Raw genomic sequence first — 13489 nt, forward strand, 5'->3', positions numbered from 1 at the left:
TCACAGTTTTTCTTAAAAGATTTTAAAAAAATGTGTTGGCCAGAACAAAGTCCAAAGAATAAACAAGATTCTGAATTGCATGTCAAAAAAACTGTACAAGGTTGTACATAAAACTATAGCTTACAAAAGCCTCGGGTATAGTAAGAATACTGAATTAGGATTTCCAAAGTTCTATTTACCAATATCTATTAATAAAATCCTTCTGAAATAATTGACTTAGAAAAAGTGAAATGCTCATGATTTCAGAGTGTATAGAAAATACTAAATATCACTTTCTGAAATGAAGTGTACTCAAAACAGCACAACATGTAGTCTAGAATCAAAATTTCTGTCATTCACTTAAACTTTGCATGTATTGCCACAATGGCTTAAGCATAAAATTTCTCTTGCATTAATAACTTTAAAAACTAGATTTCAGATCCCTTCATAGTTTTGTTTACCTTTTGAATTATAGCCAGTTTTAAAATCAGTTCTAGGGGGTAAATCATGTCTTTTTTTTTCTTGCCTTATCAATTAAATTACTTCACTAGAATGTTGGAGTTTGGTGCCTTTCTCATATCTTTTAGAAATTAACATATTCCATAGGCAATAAAAATAAAATAACAACCAAGAACATTTTAAATTAATTTTCATGTTTCTGTGACTAACTCTTGCTTTGGGGAAATGAGTCTTAAAATCAAGAAATGAGTGTGGAATAAATCAGGTTACTAATTGAATCATCAAGCCAGTTGGCAGTTTTAAGGCTTATGCATCAGCATATTAGAAACAGGTTGTATTCCTATTCCTTTCCCCTTTTCTGTGGGAAACAAGAGGCTATGCAACTATTGGCATTCCATATTTTAGATTGGACAGTACATAATACTTAGAAAATCCTATTCCAAGCTCTTAGAATGATTGCAATGTTATAAGTCGTCTACTTATTGGATATAATATTTTCAGATTGATAAACAGATGATGGTATTTCATCTAGAGAGAGAGCGAGGTTAGTATTGTTTTAGAACGAGAATGAAATGATTCACTGGCGACTGCAAACATCTAAATACATGTGGCCATGGGGCTGCAAATGGGTTCATCTTGTGAAGGTTAAAGATAACTCATTTTAAATTCTGCTAACTGATAGTATTCTTGAGGAAAGTGGTTAAGTTCTGAATTTTTAACTTACGCTGTATTTTAATCTAACTGAGATGTACACTTCAGTCAAAGAAAATCAGAAGGGGAAGCACTGAGACTGAAATAACACTTTTGTTGACTAGCAGACTTCACTTAAATATGCCTTTTGGGGGCTTCCCTGGTGGCGCAGTGGTTGAGAGTCCGCCTGCCGATGCAGGGGACACGGGTTCGTGCCCCGGTCCGGGAAGATCCCACATGCCGCGGAGTGGCTGGGCCCATGAACCGTGGCTGCTGAGCCTGTGCGTCCGGAGCCTGTGCTCCGCAACGGGAGAGGCCACAACAGTGAGAGGGCCCGCGTACTGCACACACAAAAATATATATATGCCTTTTGGTCTCATGAGTTGGCATGGTTGCTAAGATCAAACAAATGAAACGGAAGCTGTATTCTTGATAACATACAGACTTGGTATGCTGTTAGAGTTATTCTGTGTGGTCTGCAGCCAGAAGTTACACTGTAACTACCATATGCAGGCCGGATATTCATACTGTGCTCCGTGGACTAAATCACACTATAAGGTGTAACACTGTACCTGAAGACTTTTCCATTAAAAAAAAGGTTCTGCTTCTCTAATTCATTGTATTTTCCAATACCAGTTTCTAAGCATCATGAAGTGGTACCTAAAAGCAAGGTACTGGAAAATAATCACATCGTGTTGTATTTGGTCTTAATATAAGACATCAGGACACATCTCTAACAACAGTGAGTCCTTCAGAATCGAGGCCTGACTCAGAGTTTCGAAATCAGGTGAAATGGGATCAGCAAGGTTAGCTGGTTCTCAAGACCTACTGATTCACTCCTGGCCTGTGCCTTTGAGTGTGTTACTGTCAGAGGTAATTGCAATACTGCTAAATTTGTGTAACAGTTCATGACCCTGTGTGCTTTTTGCTGGACTCTGCAAAGTTTAAATGTTAGTGACAGAACATAGACTAGCTTCTGAACGTGCTTTTCTTGTTTTGAAAGAACAAAAACTGCTGTCAGTGAATGCTTTAAGAAAGATTTAAGAAAGAAGTGACTCCAAGGTTCTGAAAATGGTTTCCTGTATTGCCAGAAGAATTTCAGTGCTTTTTTAGTAGAACACTTGCATATATAATACCTTAAATTTCATCGCATGTGTGCACCAGGAAAAAAATTCCAGACCTTGTGGAGATCCCCATGGAAAATACTGGGGAAACAATACAAATAGAATATAAAAAAACAAAACACCATTAAATTTGCATATCTGATGTCAAGATGCTGAGGTAATATTGACTGCTTAAAAAAAAAACCCACCAATCTTTGCCGCTGTTATTGCTGAAAAAGACATTAATACTGATTGAGTTTACCTTACTATATCAAAAGTGGGAGGGAGGGTTTCATGAACATTTACTACTGCTGTTTAAAACAAGTAAAAGAATGTAGGTAAATGGGAAAATACAAAACTACAGTTATGGTCTTACCCTTTCTATCCGGAGTGAGTCTGACCGCAGTGGGGTTTATTACTTAGCCTTTTCGTGGTTGTCCCTTCGTGAATTTTTTCAAAGTTAATTGTTACCACCCACTCAGAGTCTATTCCAAGTGAACCCTTAACAAATAAAATTCACAAGTTCTTAATAAATAGTTGCAGTTCCTCCTGAAGATGCTGGGTAAAGTGCAGACAGAAGCACCACAGAAGCCCTGTTGCTGGCTGTATTGCTGGCCTAAATTCGGATTTGATAGCCCACTTCATTCAGAGTGCTGAGATCAGCCACCTTCTTTTCAGGCAGTGCAGGCCTAAGGGTAAAAGAAAGACGGTAGGCGAGAGGGGAAGGGACAGAAAGATCATTCAGTATCATCAGGGACCTCTACCCTTTTGGTATTTGCCCCCCCTACACACACACACCAGCCTTAGCTCCCAACTCCACCTCTTGTTTCTGAAGTCCACCTTTATAGGTTTTAAGGAACCTTTTAATAGGCTTTCAATGTAGAGTTCAAAAAATATTTACAGGTTGCTGAATGAGTTTGTTCAACTTTAAGCCTGAATTTGGTCACACTGTAACTTCTGAAACCTAGTTTCTGTAAACCTTGAAAGGGTCTAAAAAAGTTTGACTACAGTAGAACTGAACATCTGAACCAAATTCTCCTAGAAACCTTGGCCCCCTCGTGTCGGTGCCCTGGGGAAGCCCAGCACCTACAAGATGTCTCAGGCGACTCAGGTTCTTGTGGAGATTCTCAGTCACTATTCCAGGCTTGAGGGTATAAATCAGGATGAATCTTTTAGAATTCATCTGTAAAAGCAGGTCAATGTGGAAAATCATTCCGTGGCAAATCACCTCTCTTCCCTAAATACATTTTCTCAAGCACTTTCCAATATGACAGTACACCCAAGCATTTATAGGAAGTTGTAAGAAAGTACTTCAAGGTGGGGAAAGAAATCATTCAGTAGCACATCATCTGTCTTCATTAAAGATACTTCCTAGGTGACTTCCCAATATAAAATCATACCTAAGTGTTCTCATGATTTATCTCACAATTTTTTCCATTTTTAAAATGAGCCTCCTCCTCACCTTCTTTGGTAAGACATAACCCAGATTGTAAACCAGTATGTCTGAGTTCTAATTGAAAAGTTTCACGTTTTTACAAGAAGATCAAAGACATTTTTAGGTTACACTTGAACATTAAGTGTTAAAAAAAAGAGAGACCAAATGAAAATATAATTGTTTAAAAGTTTCCTGGTTTATACCGAAAGATTTCCTAGCAGTAAATTTGTTTTTCCCTTGGCATGTATGTGGTCCAACTCATTCAGTGTTGCTACAACGAGAAATCAACAGCTAGCTTCTACTTAGGGTACTGCTCGATAAAGGACACCAGGCTTAGTTTCGGCAACAAATTCTATCACCCCTCACATTCTCACTCTCATTCTCTCTCTACTTGGCCCTCCCTCTCCCCTCTTCCTCCCTCCCTCCCTTTCTTGTTTTCAGAGATGTCCCATTTCTGATAAGTCATTAACAGTCTATGATCATCCCCTCTGAAACTAGATTATCCAAAGTGGTACAGAAACCTTCCCTGACCTGCTACTTGGCACTACTAAAATAACCTGTAACCTTTCTTGTCTCCATTGCGCGGGGCTTACTTCTCAGCTGGACCATGTGCCCTGCTTTATTGGTCAGGAATCATGCCTCTCATTCCTTTGTGTATCTTCTCATGGTGCCCAGGATACACAGATGATGCTGATAAATATGGTCGACTATGGGTAGAAATCCCAGTACTTCCTTGCCTACACCCTTCATTGTATTAAAGAGCCTAAGGCTTCTGACCTTCAGGGCAATGGTGTCCACCAGCGCATACATGCCCTAGAGATTAGCCATTCCCTATAAACAGAGCCACTGCCTCAGGCCTGGTAGAGTGGCTCCCAGGGACCACTGCAAGAGCCATTCTTGAGTTGCCTGCTAAAGGGAGCACGCTTTTGCTTGTGGATTCAAACTTAACCTTGTATTTCTGCCCTACTCCTTGGCCAACTGATGCGGGGGGAGAACTAGGGTTTTTGCAGACAAGCCAGGTTCACAGTCCATAGGTATCAATATCTTGTTCGTTTTGTCATAAAGCCTGAAAGAAGTCTGTTTTGTCTCCTTGCCTGGCGGGGTGCTGTCTTTACAAATAGCTAATATGAGACTTTCTCCCTCAAGTGGACTCCCCTTAAGTTAGCATCAGCCTAAGGCAAATGTGGTTAGAAAGGTAAATTACTCCCCCCTCCGCAGTGTGCCCCACTTTTAGAAAATTCAGTAGTCAAAAATCCACTGGCCGGGCTTCCCTGGTGGTGCAGTGGTTAAGAATCCGCCTGCGAATGCGGGGGACACGGGTTCGAGCCCTGGTCCGGGAAGATCCCATATGCCATGGAGCAGCTAAGCCCATGCGCCAGAACTGCCGAGCCTGTGCTCTAGAGACCGCGAGCCACAACTACTGAACCCACGTGCTGCAACTACTGAAGCCCGCGTGCCTAGAGCCCGTGCTCCGCAACAAGAGAAGCCAGTGCAGTGAGAAGCCCACGCACTGCAACGAAGAGTAGCCCCCGCTCGCCGCAACTAGAGAAAAGCCCACACGCAGCAACGAAGACCCAATGCAGCCAAAGATAAATAAATAAAATAAATTTACTTTAAAAAATCCATTGGCCAAAGGATAAGCTTGAAGTACCCATGTGCATTCCTTGCTTTAGAAAAGAATTCAGTAGGGATCATTCCCTATAGCAATTGAAATAATTTTCCACCATGGCAGCTCTTTAGATCTCCCGTTGCCTCTGAAAGTTTAACAATCCCTTGTGCTTAACAAGAGAATCCCTTGCTCCACGGTCCTTGCAGCACCTACCAATTAGCTCACCCCAGTTTCCGAACGTTTCTCGCACATGCTTTCTTCCTGGCCTGGCATCTTCCTCAACACCAAGTCACACCTCTCCTCCTTCCGAGACTCTAAAGGTGCCGCCCTTCCTATATGAGAATAATGCTAGTGAGACCCTAGCTTCATATTTCTCAGGTGTTGGGATAAATCTGCACTGACCTATTTTCTCTCCCTCGGTCCTCTGACCAACAGCACCTGCTGGAAAGTCAGTGGCAGGACAGGCGACAGGGTAGGTCAAGGAGAGAACAAACCCTACCCACTCAGCCCTGTAACGAGGGCTTCCCTGGGGTCACTGCAGCGACAGGCCACAGGCACAAACCACACGCTTGCCACCTCCTCAGAAGCCACTTTTTGGCCACTCTCCTGGCTTCCTCCTTTTGGAGCCCCTCAGCCCTGAGGAACAGAATTTTCATATTTTTCGAACTTTCTGTGCCCTGCAAATTTCTCCCTTTACCTTTCCCATGTTCTGCTCTCAGCACCCTTGAAAACAGATGCACTTTAATGAGGGGCTCTTATGGGAATTCCCTGGCATCCCAGGGGTTAGGACTCAGCGCTATCACTGCCAGGGGCCTGGGTTTGATCCCTGGTCAGGGAACTAAGATCCCATGAGCCGTGCGGTGTGACCAAAAATAAAGAAAGAAAGAAAGAATGTGGGGCTCTTTGGCCTCCTTTTTCTAAACCTTTCCTTATCACTTCCACCAGTTCCCCACACCTTCCACGTGCTGAGAAACCACCGTTATAAATAGCTTTTATTTATTAGGCACTTACTCTGGGCCAGGCATTGTTCTAAGCAGTTTACATGGGTGAATTCATTCTCGCCATAACGTCATGGCACTGATAGTGTTACTACCCATTTTACAGAGGAAGAAAGGGAGGCACTGAAAGTTAGGAAGCTTGCTCAAAGCAAAGTCGTGTGGTTATTAGCAAGTGGTGGAAACCAGAGTTCTTCCCCAGAATCTAGAGCCCATGCGCTTGACCAAGATGCAAACTGACCCCCATCCCCACGCAAAGTATCCTCCCAAGCATCTGAAGATGACATCAGGCCACTCCTGCCTCTGCACCTTGGCTTTTGGAATGCCTCCTGCTTGTCTTCTCATCATCCTTTCAAGAACCAACCCAGATGCCACTTCTCCCCTGCAGTATTTTCTGACTTCCTCTCTCCACAGCACACTGCTCCTTGCTCTGTATGCACTGGTGTTTCCTTTTGTACATCTGCTAAAGTATCTCGAAGGCTCATAATCCCTGTGCCCGCCTCAGAGACTGCAAACAACTTCAGAGCAGGGATCAAGTGGATTCATCTGTGAATCCCCACTGTGGCACCTGTACCCCTCAATAAATTTTTGGTCTAGTTCTGACTAACGTGTAAACGACTGATAGGACTTCTTTCTGTTACGTTTGTCATGGGATATTTTTATTTCAACAAAGTCCTAAGCCAGGAATTCAAGCCACCATGACACCATTCGAAGAATTAACAAGTAGGAAGAATTTTTTTTTTTTTTTCTGTGTAAGAGAGGCTTTACCTTATCTCCGAAAGCTATTTGGGGAACCTGCCTACTTGTACAGCTGAATGTGGTTCTGCAACGACAGCCAGCTTGGGGGCTTCTAATGGAAAGGGACTAAGCTGTCTCCTTCCTCTGTATCTCCACCCCTCCCACCTCCCCCCAAGAGCCCAGAACCCAGAAGAGGAAAAAAAACAGGTTAACACTGGCAGAAAATGAGTTAAACTGAGATTCCTGGTGACCTATCCGTAAGGTGAAACCCTTTTCTTTCTCAGCAACACTGGCTACAATTTCCTGGCCTGGCGAAGGGCAGAAGTGGGTTATCACAGCATGCCACCTGCCCGTGGGCCTAGCCAGAAATACTGTTCAGTCCTTGCCAGCTCATCTCAGGGCCAGAGCTGGGGGAGCTATTGAGTATGGAGAGGCCTCTTCCAAGTGCTCCCCTGGCTATAATTAGAATATGGCAAGGAGGGTTATTTTTAAGAAACACAAGCACCAGGATGATGATTCAGCCAGGTCTGTGCTTGCCCAGAACCTCACATCAGATCCAGGGTTATTATTTTAGAACAATATATTTCTCCAAACCCCTCCCCAGTCCAAACAAGCAAAAGAAATCAAAGGATTCTCCTTTGGAAAGCTCTCGGGCACCTTCTACTTTAGGGGAAGCGGGGTAGGGACCTCAGGTTTCCTTTGATGCACTTTGTGGATGGAAAAGGGGACGCTCCTCTCTGAGCACAAATGGAAAATCCCAGCCTCAACTGTATCCAGGGTGAACCAGGGTGACGGCGTGATGGCCTGGTCCCAGGTCCACCCTCAGCCCCACCCTCAGGCCTGCATCCCAGGAGTCAGCCGCAGCGAAGCTGTGCAGAGGCGGGGAGGTGGGCTGGGGAGGACAGGGCAACTGTTCCACGGAGGAGGTATCCTGTGAGACGTGCCACTGCTATTCACCACACACCCTAGTGTTCGCTAACTACACCTTGACAGTTCGGGCACAGTGAACCATCTCCAGGTGGCACATCGTGTCTTTCACAAACCCTGAGGCAGCCTCAGGGCCGAGGAAGAGCTCGGCTAGATTGGATGTTGGTGTTGAAGCCACAAGAAGCATCAGAACCAGAAAGCGATGGCAGCATCTTGGGGACAGAAGCGGGGACAACATCATATCCTGGGGCTTGAACGAGTCGGCGTGCGTCTGTGTGACACTGGCTTTCGGGAAAGAGTCAGTAAGTGGAGGAAAAGCCTACGGGGTTTTCCCTAAAACCACCCAGCCCCCTTTCTGTCCCTCTGACTAAGGGATGTGTCTGGGGCATCTCCTCTCCTCACGTCCCAACTCCCCAGCCCCCAAGCTGTCACCGGGCAGGATGGGTCCGAGGGCCTGAGTGGCAGCCGGACAGCAGGGCTCCTGCAACTTGCTTGCTACTTAACTCATTCACAAGAATGTATCAAGCAGCACTTTGTGCCGAGCACCTCGCAAGTCTTGGGGTTACCCAGACAGATGGCAGCTCAGTGGAGCCACAATCCATCCCCCTTTCTTCCAATGGAAATTTACCACTTGCTTCTCCCCTACGAGTGTGAGATACTGATTCAGGGACAGGGCCCAGCTCTGTCCAGTTCAGGGCCGCCTGATGGGGACCCACAGACCACCAGTCAGGCTGCTCATGCTTCTTGCTCCTGTTTCCCTTGAGGTCACAGCCCTTCAGGGTGGGGGTGCACGTGCCCGTGTTCACACGCACCGTCCTCACACACCGCACACTCGCAAGGACCAGTGTAGCTGTGATCCTTGTGGTCTCTGGATTCGAGAAAGGGATATATGGTAAAGAAGCCATGTTCATCTCTCAGGCCTCAGTGTTAAGGGTGTGGAACGGACTCCATCAGGGATGGTGTTGGCCCAGCATTCACAAGTTCAGGGAGACCCCAGGCCCTCCTCTCTGGTCTAGTCTGGCAGCAGTCAGGTCAGGCCAGGCCCTGATTTAGGACTCATGGCCCAAATGCGGGTACGCCTCAGGGACGAACACTGGGTGGTTCCCGCCCACCTGTCACCTTCCTTCAAAGCCAGTCCTGCTCCTCACTCACATTCCTTACTTCCCAGGACCGCAGGCACCACTGCTGGCAGCTGACAGGGCAGACAGCTGAGGCTGCTATGTGAACAGACGGGCTTGAGCCAAGAGAGACGTGGCTCCAAAGAGATCCTCCGGCCCTTTGCCCTTTCTTCCAAGCCCTCCCCAGCCAGGAACTCTGGCCAGAGACCAAGAGCCAGGGGCCACTGAGATTCCAGGGCACAGCTTCCAGGCTCTGATCTCACCTCCCGTTTCCATGGCAGAGAACCCCTGTAGGAACCCCAACCCGGCATGACTGTTTCAGTCGTCAGCTCTGGAGGCTCCTGGCTCACTCTGCCAGAGGCAGTCTTTCCTGATAAGGCCCATCACTCCATCTTGGTTTCTTCAAGCATCCCCAGGGACCCTGGACCATATGAAATCCCCTGGGGAACGAAGCAGGGTGGGCCTCTGAGTTGGAGACTACCTTCTCTGGGCTCCTGGAAAGAAACCCCACATCATCGTGGGGGTTTTACTTCTCCCTCCATAACCTTCCTAGTTTTCTCTCCCTCTTTGTGCCCCTGCTACGATCCACATGAAGGCAATTTTCCCCTTTCCCCCCTTGGGGAGATTTTCTCATTTGGGGTCTACAGAGAATGCCTTCTTGGGCCCCATTCAAAATATCTTCGATGTGATTAGATCATGGAACCAAACTGCTTCTCCTATGACTACATTATGATTTCATTTAGAAATGACTTGAGGGCCTCACTTAACCAGTTGCCTGGAGGCATCTTCATGAGCCTGGTGGTAGAACGGAGAAGGAATTCCCTCATCCAGCTTGTGGCCCAGCAGTGGAAGGAGAACTCTCACGGGGCTGAGTAACCTCTGTGACCCTGAGGGTCTCCAGCAGGGTGAATAAAGCCCACCGGAGGCACGAAGTGCCCTCGAGATAGATGACAAAGAAGGGAACTCAAAGAAAAGGAAAAAAAAATTGTGAACAGCAAAGAAGAGAGCAGAGACAGAGGGGGAAAAAAAGGAGGCAGATGGGGAGAGAAGACAAAGATGGTCTCGTGGGTCCTGAGGGACTCTTGCCCCAGTTCAGAAGAACGCTCCTCGGGGTCACTCCAGTTGGTAGGAGCTGCTTTCATGCGAACACAGGCAGCCCAGCCAGAAAACCACTGTCCACTCACCCCCACTCCCCCGGGTTCAGGCTACAGTCAGCAGGCCAAGAGCTGTGGACTGTCAGAGACGGAAAGGACCCCAGGGAGCATCTGGGGTTCTCAGTGGAAGCATTTTAGGTGGAATGGTTCTTTACGGGGGAGGATGGTCCATAGCTTTCTTTGCAGGGCATTGACCATCTTGGCTCCCAAGATGTTGATAAGCAAAACCCTCCCCTCCCGCTGCACTTCTAACCCTTCTCCCCCAGGGGGCGCCCTGGCTCCTGTTGAGAACCTCTGTGAACACCCCTCAGTGAAGAGCTAAGCGGGGACTGAGGCCCAGAGTTGTACAGGAGTTGATTCAAGTTCGCAAAAGGCCTTTTACACCTAGATCTCAACCTCCATCTCCCTGACTCTGTAAGAACTTCAGGAAACAACCTGGCTGTTCTGTGTGGACGCTTCTCTAAACACTCCTAGAGGAGCAGCGAGTACGAGAAAGGACTCTGGGTGGAGGGGTGGAGGAGTCCCTGTTTCTCTCTTGAAACTTTGTCTCAGCTGACACTAAGGTAGTCACTGCTACTTGCCCTCCTCCCACTCAGCTGACTCTCTGTCAACCCAGTGACACTGATCCTCCTTCCTAGAAGGATTATTCAGACAAGTGCAAAAATGGAGAGGAATGCAGGGCTGGAAGTAGCTCCAGCTGCAGGGAGGTGGTGGCTGAGGATATAAAGCCACTAAAATTATCCACGCACAGACAGGGGCTGGGGCCCCACAGCTGATGGGCTTCTTGCCTGTTATGGTCATTTTCCACCCTTTGGGCCACTCCCCGGCTTCACTATGGCACCCGACACATTTAGAAATGACTTGATGGCCGTAGGTAATGCTGAGATAATAACACAGTGAGAATCACCAAACCCTTGCTAATCCTGACCATGCTACAGTAGGATGCCCAGAGTTTGATGGAGTTATGGGGTCATAATCAAATTTGTCACTTTCTCGTTTCCTAGCCAAAAGCAAGATTACCTGGAGAAAAGCCTGCTTGGTGAAGGCCATGGGTAGAAACTGAGAGGCTGCTTTTCTCCAGACACACCTCTCGGAACCAGGCTGTCCTGGATTCTAGTCTGTTGTAATGGCGGAGGCTGGGAGCCGGAGAGGGATGGAGGGGTTTGGTGCTCAGTTCTTCCCGTGGTCCCCACCTCTCACAGCCTTCATTTTACTCTCATCTCCTGCATCTCTCTTCCGACATGGTGGCCCCTGTCATCCCTAACCCAGCCCTGCAACCCACAAGTCAGGGTTTAGGAGGAACCGGGGAGAGACTCTTCCCTCCTTGTAACTCCTCCATCCACTGTGAAACTTCAGCCAAGATATTTGCCCTCTAGATTCCTCTCCTGACCTCCAAACTAGGAGAAAAGAAGCGGCAGGGGCTTCCACCACCAAGAATAAGCATGGTCTTCCTGGATTTGCTCACATCAAATTGTCCATAAGAACCCACAAGCCACCTGGGTTCCCTTGATGGGCAAACAACCAAGGCCACCTGGCCCTAATTGGGGAAAAAAATCCCCATATTCTGACCCTTGGGAGGAGTTCATGAAGGAAGACTCCTGGGAACCAGTGCTCTGCCCAGAAGAAGGGGCTGCGGAGAAGGGTCATGAGTCCAAGGGATTCAGAGGCTGCTTGCAGCCACTCTTCACCATTTCGGGAAAGTTTACATTTTCACTGAACCATGAGCCGTCACCTGTGTGCTCCTGGGGCCTGCTCAGCTACAGCTGGGACCAATTCAGGGCATGAAGGAGGCTGGTGGAATTGAATCTCATGTCCCTGCACGTCTTCCTTCCTGACCCCCCAGTGACTACCGCCCTCTCCCTAGTCTTTCTCCCCCTTCCCAGGCCCACTCCCACACCTCAGGAGGGTGGGCCCTGACACTAGAGGGTGGCCCTGACGCTCACATCCTAGGCAGTCTAACAGCCGTCCTCTGCAGGCACCAGTGTGCTTGCATGCCTTGGGTGCACGACAAAGTAGCTGCAGTTAGAGCAGGGGCATGGCCAGGGGGATGACTGAGAACAGGATTTGTCTATCTGGCCCACAGGAGGAAGACCAGCTGGGTTCCTCCCAGAGTGACTTCAGTGGGGGGCCAGGCCCCGGTCACACCCTCTAGCCTCACCCCAGCAACCTCATTATCCAGAGGCCCAGGCAGGACCAGGCAGGGCTGAGCCCCTGAACCACACTCAATGGCCTCATCCGCCCCTCTCGGCAGATGTAGGACCTTCATCTTGACGTTCTGGGTTTTTTTTTTTTTTAAGTCAAGCCCCAGATCAGTTCTCCCACATTGATTGATCGAACGGTGGCTCTCCAGGTGTGGTCCCTGGACCGGCAGCATCAGCATCACCAGGGAACTTGTCTCTCCCTTCTTTCCTTGCAAATGTACCCAGCTGTTGTTTCAACTGTCACTTCTGAGGAGATGGCTCTAAAAGCATGATCTCTCTTTCCCAACATCCTCCAACTCCAGATCTGCATTTTCAGCAACTTCTGCAACAAACACCCCGCTCCCTGGGTGCCTAAGAAGTACCTCAAAGTCCACGGTCCAAACTCAAATTCACCTTCTTACCCCACGCAAACCACCACCAATACCACCACCATCACCAGCAGCTTGTCATCCTGACTTTTGTCTCTACAACCAGTTTCTAAAATCTTATTGGCCTTACCATCCCTGGGCAATCACAGGAACTTTTTCTGGTGAAAAACTTAGTATATTTTGGACTGCAAGGTTCCTGTGGATCCAAGTAAAATGACCCGGACAGGAATCGCCTTAAAAACCAACGGCTGCCATTCTGTGCATAAACCCGTCAGGTAGAATGCCTAGGGTTTCATGTACCCTGGACGCCAGAGTCTCAAGGGGAGAGAAAGGCTTTATGGACTGCTCAACGTTTGCTGAAGAGTGGGAGCCCCTCAGGAAAGGACTCAGGCCTCCACGGGCAGAAAGGATAATCTATCCGATTAAGGGGCCCCCTCCCCTGCTTCAGGAGCCACCAGATTCCCATTTCTGGGTCACTCACTCTATGCCAAATGACCCTCTGGGAAGGGCTTACATGTCCATAGTCCTGTGAGACAACTGCTACTTTGTTCAGGGAAGCAATGGATGGATGTTAGAATCAGAGAGGAGGAGACACAGGGTTAGGGTCACGGTCAAGGGTGCTCGTCAGCATCAGGGTCAGAGGCCATGTATGAAAGGCTTGAAGCCATCCCGCTCCCTGAAAGGACACACCTATGTTGAAACCACCCTGACTG

The 13489-nt window shown here is 47.7% G+C and overlaps 1 protein-coding gene across 2 annotated transcripts in view; it reads right to left on the reverse strand.

Moving 5' to 3' along the window:
• Positions 1 to 1370: 1370 nt before the first annotated feature.
• The window catches only part of VASH2 (vasohibin 2), a 35746-nt gene continuing 23627 nt past the window's right edge, over positions 1371 to 13489 (reverse strand). For both annotated transcript variants that reach the window (XM_081224530.1, XM_081224529.1), the window contains one exon: positions 1371 to 2920. In XM_081224530.1, the coding sequence (XP_081080656.1) occupies positions 2848 to 2920 (73 nt within the window). In that variant the 3' untranslated portion in view covers positions 1371 to 2847. The remainder of the gene's footprint in view (positions 2921 to 13489) is intronic.

The sequence above is a fragment of the Mesoplodon bidens genome, assembly GCF_964165515.1.
Source record: "Mesoplodon bidens genome assembly, chromosome: 2".
Taxonomy (NCBI): domain Eukaryota; kingdom Metazoa; phylum Chordata; class Mammalia; order Artiodactyla; family Ziphiidae; genus Mesoplodon; species Mesoplodon bidens.